The 19,630-nt window shown below is 41.2% G+C and overlaps 1 protein-coding gene across 10 annotated transcripts in view; it reads right to left on the bottom strand.

The window, feature by feature from the left end:
• LOC128350055 (multiple epidermal growth factor-like domains protein 6) overlaps positions 1 to 19,630 on the bottom strand; it is a 339,846-nt gene that overhangs the window by 39,593 nt on the left and 280,623 nt on the right. For 7 of the 10 annotated variants that reach the window (XR_008319136.1, XR_008319137.1, XM_053307637.1 and 4 more), the window contains 3 exons: positions 19,431 to 19,559; positions 10,349 to 10,477; positions 4,278 to 4,409 (listed from right to left, as the gene is read on the bottom strand). Coding sequence is in view for 8 of the 10 variants with exons in the window: in XM_053307637.1 (XP_053163612.1) it covers positions 4,278 to 4,409; positions 10,349 to 10,477; positions 19,431 to 19,559 (390 nt within the window). In the remaining 2 variants the exon portion in view is untranslated. The remainder of the gene's footprint in view (positions 1 to 4,277; positions 4,410 to 10,348; positions 10,478 to 19,430; positions 19,560 to 19,630) is intronic. The other 3 variants (XM_053307639.1, XM_053307640.1, XM_053307642.1) reach the window with 3 other exon arrangements.

Below are 19,630 nucleotides of genomic sequence, written 5' to 3'. Positions count from 1 at the left end.
GCCTATTTCTGACCTTGGCTGTGGCAGCCTAAGGCAGGGTTTGTCAAACAGTTTGCATAAGTGGGGGGAGAGGGAGGAGGCTTCTTTTACGCTTACTGGATTTCCCTCAATCAAGCACCAACCCTCTGTGGGATATGAAGCTGCCTTATATCGGTCCATCTAGCCCAACATGCTCTACTCTGAGGGCCAAGTTAGACACTTAGCAAGAGCTGCATGAAGAGGCTCCAGGTTGTTGTTTTTTAATGAAAAGCAGCTGTGGGAGGCTGACAGTATGAATGGTGCAAGGAGGGCCTGCTTCACCCTTTCCCCTCTTGAAGTCTGTCCCTACTTAGCACAGCGTACCATCTCTCCCAGTGGCTGTTGCTGGTGTCATGGTGTGTTTATATTGTGAGCCCTTTTGCAACAGGAAATCATGTTCATATGCTTTTGCTATATATAAAATACACTTTGAGGACATGTCACTGAAAAGCGTTACATACATTTTTTTAAACAATTATTAATAATAATCGCTTCATGTTCCTGATCATTTACCCCATTTGTCTATTCCACAAACTATCTTACTGCAGTCTCTAAGAAGCCACTATTATACAGAAAGCTGACTTATACTGATTCAGACCATTGGTCCACCTAGCTCAGGATTTACTCTGACTGTCAGTGGATCTCCAGGATTTCAGTCAGATGCTTCCCAGCTCTGCCCGGATATGCTGTCCAGGGACTGAACTGGGGACATTCTGCAGGCAAAGTAGATGCTTGCCACTGGCCTACAGTCCTTCTCCACAATAAGCATGTTGCTCTGCAGATTTTAGGTTCACCCAACTGGCAGTATGTCCTTCAAGTGAGTCTTCATTCCCCAATTCAGGATGGCAATTTCTTTTCATCGAATTGCTCTCATGAAGGCTGGAGAACTTGAAGCTGACTTTACAAAACCACTGCTGATTGAACCGTGATAAAGATGCTGATGCTGAATGACTGTCAGTTACATTATGTCCTCTTTATAACCAGCATTCATGCTTGGTTTAATGTGCTAAGCTTTGAGGAAGCTCTTTGGAGATGGTGGCTGTGCAGCTGTTAAGGAGGAGCACACAGGAAACACTTCATAAAAAATGGTTGTGTGGCAAGAGTAAACTTTAGGACTGTCAATTAAATATTCTTTAACAACCCACCCTCAAGGTTTCCTGAGCCAACACTAAGTATTCTCTGTATCATTCCAATTTTAGTATATGTGCTGCCGAAGCGAGCACACTAAGTATTTAGAATAGGAAATAGAACTATAACCTTGGACAGCAAAATGTACACTATCACCCAGTTCAGACAAGAGTTTCCTCTCCTCAGGTTCCTGTACTCCCCCCACCTCCAAAACCTGGATAATCTTGATGGAGGAAAAGTGGCATCATCACCATCCCTTCAAACAGTAGACTCAAGTAGTTAAGTGCCTATAGCACTAGCAATAGCACTTACATTTATATACCGCTTTATAGCCAGAGCTCTCTAAGCGGTTTACAATGATTTTAGCATATTGCCCCCAACATTCTGGGTACTCATTTTACCGACCTCGGAAGGATGGAAGGCTGAGTCAACCTTGAGCCCCTGGTCAGGATCGAACTTGTAACCTTCTGGTTACAGGGCGGCAGTTTTACCACTGCGCCACCAGGGGCTCTTTATTAGTTTGGAAGCAAAACAGGACCACAACTGACGGGTTCTCAAATTTACACATGTTAAAAGACTAAAGCTCTCATCATGGGTTTTTCAGTCATTGTGGTTGAGGGTGATCAGGGAATAATTAATTACCCTTGAGGTAATTAGTTTCTACATACACAGGGGACTCCCTAGATTTGCAGAAGTATAGAAGTATTTAAATTAAAAGCATAATAACAAAACAAACAAAACAAAAAAACCCAAAAACCCCCCGCAGCTGGTTCAGAACAGGGCAGTTAGACTTTTGACTGGAACAAGCTGACTGGATAATATTTTATCAGTATTGAAAACCTGCACTGGTTTCCAATTTGTTGTGTTGAAATAAATATCATTATAACTCCTGAGTAAATTAGTAAGGAAAAGCATGTCAAACATATTGCCTGAATCAAGAAGATGCACCCAGTTTGTTTTTGAAACTGCCATGTGCACTGAACACTCTTTTACAGGGGTTCTAATCAATTACAGCCCATTTTAAAAAGAAATTTACACCTTTTAAGTCTGTGATGAATGCACTAATTAATCATACCACTCAATCAATTAATGCTTTTAGCACTAATAAAACTGTTAATGGATAATTGGGAAGAAGTCCTCCCACCAGAGGAACATGCTTTGCAATAAATTCTCCCAGCCTATAAATCTACTCTTGTATTTAAATTTACAGTCCACCACATCTCCTGGTACGGTTTAGAGCACCATAAATTGATAAAGGATGCATGAAAAATAAATATATATTGAACTAGAGCATGGCAGCAACTTGCAGTTTGCATCTTTGTTAAATCTTGCTAATGCTTTGCAATTAACCCTGGTAATCCCAGATTAGTACATTTCTACCTGTAGTACTTGGATAGGTTTTTTTAAAAGTACTTTTGAAGAACTCTTTTGTGAACTATTTTTTAATTTTATTTGTTTGTTTGTTTATTAGATTTGTATACCGCCCTTCCAAAATGGCTCAGTCTTATGCATATTTACTCAGAAACCCACTGAGTCCAATGAGGCTCATTCCCAATTAAGTGGGCACAGAATTCCCTCATGTATGCTTAGAGTCCTTGGCCCTGATCTAGATACAGTTGTGCGCAACACCACACATGTACCCTAAGACAATGGTGGAGATATACGTTTATACGCAGATGGAAATGCATACTTTCACTGAGACTTAGTACAGCACATAGGGCTACACTGGACGTACTGTATCAGGATGGGCATCTTGATGCACATGGAGTTCCCAATCCAGGAAGGGCATCCGTGTATGCAAGCTTCTTCAGTGCACAGACATTTCTTGCTGGAGCAGGGCATTCATGTCTGCCTTTACAACAATCCTGTGTGATTTGTTAAGGTTGTCCAACAACCTGGATGGCTCTAAGAGGGGTTTGGATAACTTCATGGAGGAGAGGTCTATCATCGGCTACTAGTTGGAGGGCTAAAGGCCACTTCCAGCCTCAAAGGCAGGATGCCTCTGAGTACCAGTTGCAGGGGAGTAACAGCAGGAGAGAAGGCATGCCCTAAACTCCTGCCTGTAGGCTTCCAGCAGCATCTGGTGAGCCACTGTGTGAAACAGGATGCTAGACTAGATGGGCCTTGGGCCTGATCCAGCAGGGCTGTTCTTATGTTCTTATATACTAAGGCCCAATTTCTATTCTCACTCCTGATACAGCTGAGTCTTCACAAGATGATTTTCTTTCTCTGATTTTGCATGATTTTAAAAAAATCCTTCTCTGTATTCATTTTTATGTTTGTATCCCACTCTTGCTTCAAGGAGCCCAAAGTTCTTTGTATTTTTTTTATGTTTATACTCACAACAACCCTGTGAGGGGGATTAGGCTCATACTACATCAGGGTAAATACCAGAACAAGAAAGAGCAGGCTCCCAATTTGAGCAATACCAGCTATCACCATGGAATGGTGCATTCATACCCATATAAACAAAAAAAATATTACCAGATGGAATTAACAAAGTAAAAATCATTTTGTGATTGCAGGCCCAGGTCAAAATGAATGTGGGAACGCAGTCTAATATTCTCATTTTTACAGAAAGGAAACCTGAAAATATAAATATAGCAGCAACACACCCAAAATCATTCAGCAAGCCCATTGTTAAGAGAGGATTTTGAACTCGAGACTCTAAGGTTCAGGCTCTTTCCACATAACTATGTGAGTTAAAATGTGCAAATATGATAGGGAAAAAAATCATAATTGTCTTTTAACATGTTGCCCACTTGTATACTCAAGTACATATAACTAAAAATATACTCTTCTGTAATTTTAGTGCTTGCTCTGTAGACCGTATTACTGGTTGAAGTCATGTCAGGATACTGTATTTTAAAGTAGGTTTTTGTACAGTATTTATCTCTGTTGTTATTGTACACTACTTTGTGTATATCCTTTGGGTTAAAAAAGCAATATAAAAATGCAATCAATCAATCAATGGCCAAAATAATCCCAGAGACTAAATATCTGTCCTTTTAAAAGGGGGGCTTTTGGCATCAAAGGTACTCCAAATTTCCACTACAGAATTTTGGAATCTGGTCCTAACCAATCAAACAAATGCTAATCATAGATGGTGATGAAGCAAGAATGACACTTACGAAGGTCGCAGCGGATTCCATAGTACCCTGGCAGGCAGCCACACGTCCCAGTGACAGGATGGCACTCTTCATTCTTTCCAGCGCACTGACATACTTGGTTACAGTTCTCCCCATATGTGCCTGGCAGACAAGCTGAGGGGAGAGGAAATGTAAACCGATGAATTACATTTGTCTTGGAAAACACGGCGCTCAAACAAAGAGCGGGGAAGAATTTATTCAATAAGACCACTGCCTGCAGAAGAATGCTGTCCTCTGGGATGCTGGGTTTATTACATTTGCTTGGGGATTACTTTGCAGTTTGATTTTGTTTTGTTCAGTCAATTTGTGCCCAACTGTCAAGGGCCAATTGCAATTTTCTTGTCACTTAGAGAAAGTCATAGGTTGATGTCAAGGAAAATCGACTAAAATAATAAACTCAGGAGAGTCCCCACACATATGCATGGAGGTTCTCTCCTCTGCAGATGCTTTAAACCTTCAAGACAGCTTCAAATGTTGATCCAGTTTCTTTCTTGATTCTCTTCCTGTCCTGGGAGCCCACACACAAGCCTTTGAATTCTGTTATGTGTGGTGCCTCCTCCTACGTTCCTATTCCTAGGGTGCACACCACAAGTATGTGGTTACTGCCAGAAACACTTAGTGACATGCCACAGAAAAGAAACCAGGTTACTCATGGGCTAATTCACACATGCAAGTACATTATGTGGCTTCTCTTTACTCAATGACCCTGCATTTAAAGCCCTACAGTATTTTAGCCCTGGAGTACTTAAGAAAATGTGTTCTTCTGTATAGACCCCACTGCTTATTAAAATAATCAGGAGAGGTCTGTCTACAGTTGCCGCCAATCTAGCTGGCAACCATTCAGAGTTGGGCCTTCTTGATAGCTGCCCCTGAGCTTTGCAATGCACTCCCCTCTGAACATTGGAACTTGACTTTATTCTATGCCTTTAGGAGAGCCCCAAAATGCATCTGTTTTATCCAGGCATTTGGTTGTATCTGTTTAAATGGTTCTAATACATTTTAACTGTTTACTTTTTTAATTGTGGTTTTAATTTTGTATATCGGCTAGAGACCAAGTTTGAGGAGATATTAAAATGTAAAAATAAATAAAGTAACTCTCAGTGAATTGACTCCATAGACAAATATTGGGTTGGAGGTGACAGGAAATATGAAAGCTCTGTCTGTGATGGCCCATTCACACATGTAAGTCAGCACTTGAAGACACAGTCAGAACGTAACTAATGTATACACGTGAACAAGCAGGTTGCCAGAAATAATATTTCAAAGTACTTGCAAGTGCAGTGGGAAATCATGTGTAAAGAAATGTCACCACACCACACAGCCCACTGAGATAATCAGGAGAGGTTTGTCTGCAGTTGCCACTGGTTTGTCGGGTGGCTATTCGCGGACTGGCCTTCTCCATTGCTGCCCCGAGGCTTTGGAACACACTTCCTGCTGAACTAAGAGCCTCCCCATCTCTTACAATTTTTAGAAAGGCAGTCAAGACACATTTGTTCACCCAGGCTTTTAATTAGATACTGTTTTAATTGTGTTTTTAATAGTTTTAACATTTTAAATTTTAAATTGTTGTAATGTGTTAACCTTTTGATTTGTTGTTTTTATTCTTTTGTTGTAAACTGCCCAGAGACTTGCATTTTGGGCGGTATACAAATGTGTTAAATAAATAAATAAAATGGGCTTTTATTTCTATAAACCTTACAGAAAAGCGTAAACCTTATACAGTGTAGTCCTTGCATTCAATGGGACAAAATGTCTTTAACTAGAGAGTTAAGGCATAAAATTAAAACAATTTCAGTCAGTTCCACTGAAACTACCGACAATCTAAAGATCAAGGCCATGATCCAAAAAACCTGCTCCCCTGGCAGAAAGGCTATTTTCCTTGCTCCAGGAAACAGAGCTGCAGTAAGAGAATCTGTCCCACACATGGAAGCTGTTTTGTGTACCTAGATATTTCCCAATGCACTTCAAGTTGTCAACATATTTGAGGAGATAATTGTTCTCCATCCATCTGATTATAGAGTCTGCACAGCTTCTCATAATTTGCAGCTGGATTTCCATTAATACTAATGGTTGGGGGCAATGAAAGCTTACTGAAGTTTCAGTGAGTAATTTTTGTCCACTATCTGTGGTTACATCGCCTGAACATCAGTGAGACATATAGTCTCATTTATTCAATTTATTATCCAGTCTGTTTTCTCAGTCTCTTTATCTACAGTCAACATTTTTCTGCTGAGGGCCACACAATTTGCTATGTTAAATGTACAGTTTGGCCTTTGCATGCTTGTATATATTATCTATCTGTGTGTGTGTGTGTGTGTGTGTGTGTGTGTAGAGAGAGAGAGAATTTTTAAAGTTGCAAACAGAACTCCATGCAAGCAATATTTGGATCCCAGAAGGATGCTGTTAATCAAAAAGAACAGTATCAATTTATTGTTGATTAACTAAATAGAAATATAATATAATAGGAAAAAGCTTCGGCTTCTGCCTTTTTCAGCTGCTCTGATGTTACAAGCAAGGTACAGTAGTTGCAGTAACAGTTATAGAATGTCCATGATGTTATAATTCTATAATTGTTACAGCAGCTACTGTACCTTGCCTAGAACATCAGAACAGCTGGAGAAGGTGGAAGGTGAAAAATCTTGCCCATTATATTTCTGTTTAATAAACTAATAAATCAAATAATGTAATTAAATAATAATAATAATAAATGTTAAATAATATTAAATAAATAAAATTTTGTTTATCAACAATACATTCATGAGTGGAAGTCAAGCCTCTTGAGTTTCAAATTGCCTTCAGATGCAATGAAAGTGTCACTGTCAAGTTCAGTAGGGAATTTCATTTAATTGAATGATATCTCTATGGGGAACAAGGGCAGGAAATGGAACCACACTTGCATACTTTAATAGAAGTTGGCTGGAGACCAAAAAACTCAGGTTCCCCATAGGCAGGATCCTCCTTCTCTTTTAAATTTAATTTTATGTTTTTAATATAAAATAAACTGTGCTCACAGAATAATCCCCACCAAGTCCTGCTATGCTGCCTCATTATGGCAGGGTGTGTGAGTATGTGTGTTCCTGGGAGGGATGATGAGGTATGCCGAGAGGTATACTCCCAGTAGGGTCACCCAAAGCATGAAGATCATCCCAGCTGCCCAGCTAAAGCAAGCAGGCACCTATATTGGGCAGCAGCGATATAGGAAGGTGCTGGAGGCGGATGATCACTTCAGAGACAATGACAAAGGTGTCATTTCATACTGCATGGGAGAAGGCAATGGTAAACCACTCCTGTATTTTACCAAGAAAACCACATAGATAGACAAAATGAAATAATGGTCAATATAGTGCCGGATGATGAGCCCCTCCGGTCGGATGGGACTCAACATGCTACTAAGGAAGAGCTGAGGATCTCTCAGAGTACCAATCGTGTTTATGATGTGGTTAGTATAAAGCCTTTTGGACGTCTAGCAGCCGATGTTGCTGTGCGGGAAAAGAAAATCTCAAGCTGCAAAAACAGAATTACAATGGGAACGTGGAAGGTAAGAATATGGGAAAGCTTGACACAGTAAAAGATGAAATGGATCGACTACAGATTGACATCTTGGGCATCAGTGAATTAAAATGGACCGGAATGGGACACTTTCAGTCAGAAAAACATACGGTTTACTACTGAGAACATGAAAACCAGAGAAGGAACGCTGTTGCTTTCATAGTCAGGAAGGATATAGCAATGACAATACTTGGATACAATGCGGCCAGTGGCCAACTAATATCAATTAGATTTTGTGGACAATCCTTTAACAAGACAGTTCTTCAAGTCTATGCCCCAACGACTGATGCAGAAGAAAAGGAAGTTGATGAGTTTTATGCTCAAGTCCAGTCTGAAACTGACAGAACATGCAAGCAAGATGTGATGCTGGTGGTTGGAGACTGGAATGCAAAGTTGGAAATGGTAAGGAGGAAAACACAGTCAGACTGTATGGCCTAGGAAACAGAAACGTGACTGTATGGCCTAGGAAACAGAAACGAAGCAGGAGAAGGTCAGTATGTGCTTTACTGACTACAGAAAAGCCTTTGATTGTGTTGACCATGTTAAGTTGTGAAATATTCTTAGGAAAATATCCTTCGGAATATTCCAGAACACCTAACTGTTCTCATGAGAAACCTATACACATGAGAAACCTATACACCTGTTCTCGTGAGAAACCTATGACAAATGGGTTCAGCAACCAGCCTCAGAACTAATAATGAAGATACTGAAGTGGTGGATAGCTTCTGCCTTTTAGGATCGACCATCAACAGTAAAGGATCCAGCAGTCAAGAAATATACTTCAGGGTAGGGTAGCAAGGAAGGCCTTGGAAAGGATATTTAGATGCCATGACGTGTCTACTCCTACAAAGATTAGAATCATTCGGACCATGGTTTTTCCTGTGACATTCTATGGATGCAAAAGCTGGGCTCTGAAGAAGCATGATAGAAAAAGCATTGACACTTTTGAACTTTGGTGCTGGAGAAGACTTTTGAGGATACCATGGACAGCCAGGAAAACAAACAAATGGATCACAGAACAAATCAATCCAGAATTTTCACTCAATGACCAGGCTCAAACTGTCATACTTTATACACATTATGTGAAGACCCAACTCCCTTGAGAAGCCCATAATGCTGGGGAAAGTTGAAGGAAAGAGAAGAGGATGACCAGCCGCAAGGTGGATGGACTCAATTACAACAGCAATGAATGCACCACTGAAAGAGCTTAAAGGCCAAGCTGAAGACAGATCATCCTGGAGAGAATCTATCTGTGTGGTTACTAAGAGTTGACACTGACTTGATGGCACTTAATAAATCAATCAGTCATAGAATAATGGATTGTTAACACATGACATATATCAGACAACTCATTAAACTAATTGATAGAGAAACAGAATCTATTACCAAATGGACATATATAACTGAGATTTGAAACTAAGCTGGGAATGACGAAACCTTGAGTCAATTGGAATTGAGGGGTTAGGTTCCTTGAACTTTAAAAAGGTGCTTGCTTGTTATGCACCCATATGTGTAGAAGACAGAGACCACGTTGAAAAACTGCAGGCTACTCACCTGTAACGTTGGTTCTTCTAGTGGTCACCTGTACTTCTACAAATATGGGCTATGCGCCTGTGCAGAGACTTTGTTGGAATCTAACAAGCTCGATTTCTCCTGCTTTGGGCGCAAACCCTGCCCCCAGCTGCTATATGCGGCTGTGCCACTCCTCATCCCCCCAGTCACAGAGTTCAGCTTCAGCAAACCCCACGGGGAGGACAGGAGGGCGTGTGGAACTACCGATGACCACTAGAAGAACCAAAGCTACAGGTGAGTAACCTGTAGTTCTTCAACATGGTCTCTGTCTTCTACACATATGGGTGCATAACAGTTCATGCCTATAGGCGAGAAGTTAGCCCTGCGAATAACGAGAGCCACCTGTATATAGTATTTTCAGGGTGCAGCAGTATTTAGGCATGTTCTACAGATTGCTGCTGTGTTGCATTTTATTTTCTTAACTGAAAGCTCCGACCTCTTTGATACTTTGTGCATCTGATGAACTGGTCTCTAGTCCACAAAAGCTTGTGCTGCAACAAAAATTTTAGTCACAAGACTCTTTGTGATTTAGGCAGCCACAGACTAACATGGCTACCTGTTTGGAACTTTCTGAGAGAGTGAATACTTGGGGCACCATATATCTAGAACTGGAAGACCAAGCAAGAAAAACCCTGGGAGAATTTCCTATGAGGGAATTACCCTAATCTTCCCCCTAGCTTCAGAAGAATCTTTTGTTCTTACCCAGTCCTCTCACATCTTAGGGCTGATTTCCTAGTGTTAACTGGACTAGAGCTTCAGATCAGCCTTATTGCTCTTATGCTTTACTTGGACAGACCAAATGGTCTGACTTGCTATGAGGCAGCTTCCTATGCTAGATAGGTCTTTTTTAATCCACCATGCAGTCTTTGGACAGAGCATACGCAACAATATTAGTTCATGACAGAAAGCTATGAAGACATAGGAGGACTTACTTCTTTCACAACCACTGCCCACAAAACCTGGAGGGCAGCCACATGCTCCGGTCACGTGATTACAAGGGATATCTGAAAGGCATTTGCAGTGCTCAGCGCAGTCATTGCCATAGAAGCCAGGTGAACAAGCTGAAACAAACCCGCCAACATAATCCCTGTTAGAAATACAAGTAGGCTATAAGCAGATTCTGCCCTTCACTAGAATAGAGCAGGGAATGTATAATCAACATATGGAGGTTAACGCATTATACCTATGCATTATACCTATGTAATTTAATACCAATAGATGCAGTGATGGTTACTAGCCAATATAGTTTTAAAAAGAAAGGAATTAGATGATAATTAAATGGTACCTCCATGTACAGTGGCAATGTATCTCTGAATGCTGGAAGAACAGAAAGCCTATATTGTCAATCGATGACCTTGTTGCCTGCAATTTGTTTGTCTGTTGATACCACGAGGGCCTGTTAACTGAGAACCAGCAGTCCTCCTGTCTTCCTTCACTTATGCTATGTGGAGGAGGAGGAGAAAAATCCACTGTCTTCCCACGTCACCAGGGGTTGTGCTCCCAATGACTCCAATGGGTCCCTTCCCCTTTGCATGCCATCGTTAAACCCACAATTGAGGTTGTCTGCACTGGTAACAAGGTGTGACACATGGCGAACAAGTCAAATGAAACATTCACAAGCCAGAAATGACTATAGGCTGGGCCGAAAAAAAGCAGTCAAAATGAAGAGGCTGCACATCTGTCCTCCATTTATGGGAAAGGTCAGTTAAGTGAGATTCCAAATAATTTGATCACAAAAAGGAGGAATGAGCTTTAACAGGAACTTAGTTTCTCACACAGTTTTCCTCTCCACCCTCTTTCACAGTGACACACCGCCGTCTGGTGAGGGCAAGAGTAGCTGTGCTCACAGTCTCACTGTCCCTCACACAACTCCCCATAGAAACCAGCAGAACAAGCTGAGGCAAGAATTACACACAGAGGAGAATATGTATTTTCTCTTTCTCTCTCTTAAAAGAATAAATAACTTGAGTGCAAGCTTTTGATTGCCTCATTAAAAACAACCCAATATTTATTTATTTATTTATTTATTCATTCATTCATTCAAACAACAAATTTCAATATTTATTGAAATTATGATTAAGTATGATGAAGGTTCAGGATCTGTCATTTGAAATGTGTATCTGTCACAAAGTTAAAAATGTGGAAATAAAATTCCTCATACAGGTCTTATGCCTGAATGGACGCATCTTTCTGCTGTCATGGATATTCATGGACAGCTCTCAGCCCCTGCCAGCTTTGAGGGGAGGCAGAGATTGTCCTGAGATCCCAAATCTGCCCCCCCCCCCGGGTAGGGAGTATCTACCATTGAGATTTTCTTTTATCCTTCTTCCCTTCACCTATACGTATATATTTATATATGGTGGCCACATAGATAGATTCTCTCCACGATGATCTGCCTTCAGCATGGCCTTTAAGGTTTCTCAGTGGTGCATTCATTGCTATCGTAATTGAGTCCATCGGCCTTGTTGCTGGTCGTCCTGCACAAGTTTGGCTGTGATCACTTGTGCAAGGGTGCAACGATGTAAATAAATGCAATGATTCTTGTTTGGAAGTGACGCTTCCTCCTGCTGGCAGATCTGTGCAAGTCAGCCGAGAATTTTTTAAAAAAATTTTCATGTCAACCCCCTGCCCCGACACATGCACAACTCCATTGGCCCAACTGGAGCAGGAGGGAGGGGCAGATGAATGTGTTTCGAGGAGAATATGGACACTTCCTGCCTTTCAAATACATTAGAGGGGATGGAAAGCATGAATGGGCGCCAGCCTGCAATGCAGCACTGAGCAACCCTTTACTTTCAGTTTTAAACCATTGCACTATCCCATCACACTTTGTAATGCTTTACCCGTTGCAAATCACATAGTCTGGAGAATGCCTGCAAGATCTTCTTTCCCAGGGAAAATATCTGTGAACATATATCATCTATGTGGTCAGTAAGAGTCGACACTGACTTGATGGCACTTAATCAATCAATGTGAAGTACTGTGAAACCTTTTTAAAATGCCACAAACACGCTAAATGAGTATTGTTAGAATGCTTTTAAAAATCGAGAGAAAAGCACTTTCAGTTATCCCTGTCCATCTTTTTTCAAATTTGAAAGGGAAAAAAAATCTCTCAGACACGTCAGACCTATCTCAGTGTCCATGTTTACTCTGTCATGACTGCCAGGATTGTAGATTAGCCTAAGGATCAACTCTTCAACCCAGTTATCAAGTCACCAAAGAAAAGGGATTCATTGGGGTAGCTGCGAGCATGGACCTGACTCCAGTGACTCTGTTCTAACACAGCAGAAACAAATTGTTCATAAAATCAGGATAGAATACTGCAGACACTCATAAAATGGAGTCCTCAAATTGTTGCAATGGCATCAAGCAGAAACCTAAGAAGTCTGCTCAAAGATGCAGTTTGAATTTTCATGCTTTTGATGTATGAATGATTCAGGTAAAAGATATATTCTCTCCAGGATGATCTGTCTTCAACTTGGCCTTTAAGCTCTCTCAGTGGTGCATTCATTGCTGTCGTAATCGAGTCCATCCACCTTGCTGCTGGTCACCCTCTTCTTCTCTTGCCTTCAACTTTCCCCAGCATTATGGACTTCTCAAGGGAGTTGGGTCTTTGCATAATGTGTCCGAAGTATGATAGTTTGAGCCTGGTCCTTTGTGCCTTGAGTGAAAATTCTGGATTGATTTGTTCTATGATCCATTTGTTTGTTTTCCTGGCTCTCCATGGTATTCTCAAAAGTCTTCTCCAGCACCCAAGTTCAAAAGCGTCAATACTTTTTCTATCTTGCTTCTTCAAAGTCCAGCTTTCACATCTATAGAGTGTCATGGGGAAAACCATTGTACGATCTTTGTAGGTGTGGACACGTCATGGCATCTAAATATCCTTCCCAAGACCTTCATTACTACCCTATCAAGTGCAAGTCTGTGGTGTATTTCTTGACTGCTGGATCCTTTACTGCTGATGGTCGATCCTAAAAGGCAGAAGCTATCCACTACTTCAATTTCTCCATTATCAATTCTGAGGCTGGTTGCTGTGCCTAGAGTCATGAGTTTAGTCTTCTTTATATTTAGTCATAGTTGCATTTTTTCACTGTATGTATTTTCACTGACTTTCATTACTAGAGCTTGCAGATCATCTGCATTCTTGGCTATCAGAGTGGTGTCATCAGCATAGTGCAGGTTACTGATGCTTCTCCAACTTTAAAACCACACTCATCTTCTTCCAATCCAGCTTCTCTCAGTATATGTTCAGCATATAAGTTGAATAAATAAAGAGAAAGTATACAGCCTTTTCCTAAGGATATTCCACAACTTGACATGATGCAATCGAAGGCTTTTCTGTAGTCAATAAACACATATTAACTTCTTTCTGGTATTCTTTGGCTTTCTCAGTTATCCAGCTTGCATCAGCAATGATGTCTCTCATTCTTTGGCCTTTTCTGAAACCAACTTGAACATCCGGCATTTCCCTTTCCACATAGGGCTCTAATCGGCATTGGATGATCCTGAGCATTATTTTGCTAGCATGTGAAATTAAGGATATTGTGCGATGGTTTGCGCAATCTGTTAAGTCTCCATTCTTTATATGGGTATGTAGACTGACCTCTTGCAATCTATTGGCCACTGTGTCGTTCTCCAAATTTGCTGGCATAGTTTGGTTAGAGCCCCGACTAATTCTTCTTCTGTTGCCTGTCATATTTCTGGAGCTATTCCATCAATTCCTGTAGCCTTCCAACTTGGTAATGACCGGAATGCTCATCTAACCTAATCTTCCTGTTCTAGAGGTTCTTGCAAGTAGGGAATATCTTCTAGAGTATCTTGGATGCTGACGTCCCTGCTTTACAAATTGTCAGTATACTCCTTCCATCTCTGTTTGATCTTCTCTGAATCAGTTACTATCTGTCCTTTGGCATCCCTTAAGATACCAATTCAAGGTTGGAATCTTCCGCTGAGTTCAGAGATCTTTTGGAAAACTTGCCTTGTTTTTCCGTGTCTATTTCCATCCTCAGGGTCTTTACAGATGTCATTGTAATACTCCTCGTCTCTTCTTTCTGAAATTCCCTAATAAGTTCCTTTGTGATGTCTTTATCTTTCTTGACTTTGGCTTCTTTCCTCTTCTTGGCAATTTCCACCGTCTGTTTTGATATCCATTTTGTTTTCTTCTGTTTCTTGGTCTTTGGCAGTGTCTTTTCCATTCGTCCCTAACAACTTCTTTGATTTCATTCCACAGTTCCTCTGGTTCCCTATCAATGAGGTTCAGAACTTCAGAGCAGTTCCTGATGTTCTCCTTGAAAATGGTGGGTACATTCTCAAGATCATATCATAGAAGTTGGGTAGTTTTGTTTTTCCGCTTTAGCTTGACTTGGAACTTGCACATGAGCAGTTCATGATCTGTTCCACAATCGGCCCCTGGCCACGTCTGTGCTGTTATAACTGAGCTCTTCTACCTCCTTGCACCAATAATGTAATCAATTTGATTTCTGTGTACTCCGTCTGGTGATGTTTATGTGTATAGGCAGCACTTTGGTTGTTTGAAGAATGTGTTAGCAATGAAGAGATAATTGGCTTGGCAGAAATTAAGAAGTTATTCTGCTACGTTTCTGTTTCCTAGGCCATACAGTCAGACTGTTTTCCTCCTTACCATTCCCAACTTTGGCATTCCAGTCTCCAACCACCAGCAGCACATCTTGCTTGCATGTTCTGTCAATTTCAGACTAAAGGTGAGCATAAAACTCAACAACTTGTGCTTTCCAATATTCATGCTTCTTACGTTCCATGTTCCCATTGTAATTTTGTCTTTGCAGCTTTGGATTTTCTTCTCCTGCATGGAAACAACAGCCGCCAGACGTCCAAAAGTCTTTAATCTAACTGCATCATGAATGCCATTGGTACTCTGAGAGATCCTCAGCTCTTCCTCAGTAGCATGTTGAGTACCATCCAACTGGGGGCCCATCATCCAGCACTACATTAATAATCATTCTATTAGACACGCCCCCGCAAGTCCTGCTATGCTGCCTCATCATGGCAGGGGGTGTTCCTAGGAGGGATGAGCAAAGTACGCTGAGAGGAATTAGGCTTGTGCATTTCAATTCAGGAACAAAATGTTTTGTGCCCCAAAATGGCAATTTCAGAGGTTTTGTAACCAAAACAAAATCAAGAATAAAAAAACCAGAGGTTTTTTGTTTCCAAATCGAAATGACTGTGCTTCGGACAGAGTGCTTTGTTCTTTGGGAAAGCATTGCAATTGAAATTGACTTCTCTGACTCTCTCCACTCCAGCTGAGGCACTGAGTGATTAGCAGAAGATAAGATACGCAAAAAGCTTTTGAGCTTGAATGATTTAGTTAAGTATGTGTTGTATTCAGTGTGACTGAAATGCAAACTGACATTGCAAAGGGATTTGGAAGACAGCATTTTGAGACAGAAATACCCAAATATCTTTGGGAGCTCAATGCAATTCCAAAGCTCTTGCTAAAAGCCATGGTATAAATAGTGTGGAGAAGCTTTTCGAGCAGTTGGCTAGGAAAGTTCTGAAATTACTCAGGTGTTTCTTTCCAAAGGTTTAGAAAGAATCTCTTGACTTGTTCAGGGCTCTTTTGAAGAGCTATTTTGTTTTTCTTCTGATTTTTATGAGTTATAGTGGTGTCTAAGTTTTGTTGCCCAAGTTGAGCAGTCTAATGTAATTTAGGCCACAATGTAATTTGGTGGGACATGATGTCTAAGCGAGTGGTTCACAACTTTTGCCATTGCAGAGACAGGTCATCCACATGGGACTACGGAGGGACCATAGTACCAAGGCAGTTTTGTTTTTATTTTTTTATTTTTTTACATTTTATATCCCGCTCTTCCTCCAAGGAGCCCAGAGCAGTGTACTACATACTTAGGTTTCTCCTCATAACAACCCTGTGAAGTAGGTTAGGCTGAGAGAAGTTACTGGCCCAGAGTCATGCAGCTAGTATCATAGCTGAATGGGGATTTGAACGCGGGTCTCCCCGGTCCTAGTCCAGCACTCTAACCATTACACCACGCTGGCTCATTGGTCTATCTTGCTATCTCAAATGACATGTGGTCACTGTTCCATGGGGAGGGAGTGTTTTTATTGAAAGATTGCATGAATCCACAAATCGGTGTGCTAGTGCCACAGGGACAGGCTCCTGCCCGCTGCAAAATTCTCAAATAACTGTGCCAAAAAATTATCATTGTTGTTCATCATTCTCTTCACTCTTGCAACTTGTCTATGTGGGGCTTCAGGGGCAAAACAGTGGGTTGGGTGGCAGTGCCCCAAGGGTGGTGCACCCAGATTACAAATAGGGCAAAGGGCTGATTTCTTAGGAATTTTTGAGGTTTATGCATCTTTAAGATTTTCCCCCATAGGGAATAATGGTGGTTTCAGCAGCCCCATAACTCCACCTAGGGGACACTGGTATGGCCCGAAGCGAGTGGTGGTGTAGTGCACAGAGGGTGCCAACCACCTCCCTGGATTGCTAACCCATTGGGTTACTGGGCTTTGCTGTTTCTGAGGTGTTGAGTTTAGATTCTGTGGTAGCAAATGAGATTTTTAATGAAAAACCATGAATCCACTCTCATATGCTACTAGAGAATCTACTCTTAGAACACTTCTAGAACAACAAAACCCTGTACTTCATGGGTTGGTAACCCATGTGGGTGGTTGGCACCCTATGTGCACTATACCGCCACCTGCTCTGGGCCACCCCAGGGCCCCTCAAGTGGAGTTATGGGACTGCAGAAACCTCCATTATACCCTACGAGGAAAATCTGAAAGACGCGCAAACTTCAAAAATTCACCATAAACCAGCAGCTTGACCAATTCCTTTGAAATTTTTGTGGTAGCTTCCACTCATTGGGCACTATAACTCCCACCCACTCTTTTGACCATGTGACCCATTTTTTAATCTGAATTAATTCTGATTCAGATTGGGATTAATTTGGATACAAAACAAAACTGGGGTGATTCGGAAGGCTTAATTGCAGACAAAATACAAAATGGGGTTGATTCTGATTTGGTACAAATCAAAACAGAAAAAATACAAAATGCACAACCCTAGGAGGAATACTCCTAGTAATGCCACCCAAAGCATGAAGGTCGTCCCAGCTGCCCAGCTAAAGCAAGCAGGCACTTATACTGGGCAGCAGCAATATAGGAAGGTGCTGGAGGTGGACAATCACTTCAGTGACAACGACAGCACAAGTGGCATTGCTGACAACACAAGTGAAAACAACAACACAATTGGCATGATTTCATACTGCACGGGAGAAGGCAATGGTAAACCATTCCTGTATTTTACCAAGAAAACCATGTGGATAGATAAAATATATTTATAGGGGAGATAGGGGATATATATATGGAACAAGCTGATCCTGATGAAGCTTTCACAGATAGGAAGGAACTGGATCCACCATGCAGTACTTTAAAATTGGAAGTAGCAGTCCTTTGGCTGGGAGTGGAGAATTGAGTCTGGAGGATGTTACAATGGGACAAGCTTCCTCTGAGCACAATTATCCCCCACTTCAGCCCTTAGGTTGGATGGAAGCAAGAAGACAATCACTTACTTGCCTTCTCCTAGCCCCTGTTGGTTGAATGTTTGCACCTGCACACAGCATTCTTCTGTATATTCAGTCTTGTCCCCAATATTATTTCAGGGGAGAGGAGGAAGGTTGTTCTGGCCTTCCAATATTTTTTGTAAGAGTAGATAGTCTTCCTACTCGCTTCTCCCCACCTTTTTAGGTTCCTAGGGTTCTCCCCCTAATTTAGTCTTCTACTCTGTTCTGCCCTATCCTAAATTTAGGCTCCCACTTTAATAGTGACTATATAATAACTGTAACATATATGTTGGGTGATTCCCTGCCTCTCATTCAAAGCCTAGCTATCTCACTAACAAGACAGGATGAACGAGATAAAGACTTTAGAGAATTATGTGCTGAAAAACATTACAACCAACTGTTTGCAGTATCTAAAAAGTCAGTATTTGGGCTGTGGTTCTGAGACAAGAAGCTTTGTTGAGCACTGTATAGATCTATAGTCAAAAGAGCTCTATTCCCTAGGAAAATCTGCACCCTAGGATGGGCTCTCACTATCAATCATGATATTTGAATCTGGGATGTGGAATACAAGGCAGAAGCCTCCATATATTCTAGAAAGAAAAAAGGGAGAGAACAGTAAACACGCTAGATTCCATCACCAGAGAACTCTAGACAACCACATTTCATCTGGCCTTGATAGACCAGAACACAATTCCCAACCAACAACTAGGTCTAAGTTTTCATACAAAATAGAACATATTGATGTTGACAAAGAAGGGAGATCTGAGCCCCTGCAATGACTCAAGAAGCTGAGACTCAAGATGCCTTCAACTCGCAGGGGAAGAATTTTTAGTTCTCAAGTTTTGTAAAGTATTTGGTCAACGTGTGAGCTACTCAAGGTCAGAAACATTGACTCAAGGGAAGCTACTCTGGACAGAAATGGAAACTTAAATCAAGTATCCCATTGTCTATTATGTTCTACAAGAGAGAGAGAAAGAGGATAAAAGAAGCCAGCTAGATGTTAGTTTTGAAGGAAAAGGAAGTCATACCTTGAAAGGGAAAAAAGGAAGCAGGAGTTCACCAGACCTGAAAGGACAGCAAAGGATCAGAGAACACAGACTAAGCCTTAATATTTCATTCAGTAAATAATATAATACATGAAGCCTGAAACCCTAAAACTATTCACTTAGGCAGAGTCTTACTGAAATCCCACTGAGAATCAATGGAAATGGCTCTAGTGTAAATTGATTATACTACTGCAGCCTTAGAGCTCTTCTCATAAGGCTTCCTACACCAGCATAAAAAGATGTGTTGGATGGGAAAACAGGATTGTTGAACCAGCACATCGCAAAACTGAGGGACTACAGAAGTGCTACCCCACTGTAAGTAGACACATCAGCACCAATGCTTGCAACCAGAGATAATTATGGGGTATTTTATATGAAGTTAAAAGCATTGAAATCAGCCTTCCTACCAGTATCACACTGATCCCCAATCCAGCCTGGGCGGCAGGTGCATCTCCGCAAACGATGATCACAAATTCCACCATTGCTGCAGCTACAGTTCTGCTGACACTTATTTCCGTACTTTGCAGCTTCACACACTACAGTGAAACAGAATTCAGTTTCACTAGGAGAATGAAACTGTTCAGCCCAAAGAAAGCAGTATCTGTGG

This window comes from Hemicordylus capensis, chromosome 3, assembly GCF_027244095.1.
Source record: "Hemicordylus capensis ecotype Gifberg chromosome 3, rHemCap1.1.pri, whole genome shotgun sequence".
In the NCBI taxonomy this organism is placed as follows: Eukaryota; Metazoa; Chordata; class Lepidosauria; order Squamata; family Cordylidae; genus Hemicordylus; species Hemicordylus capensis.
Note: the sequence above shows the minus strand (reverse complement) of the source record. Positions and strands in the feature narration are given on the sequence as shown.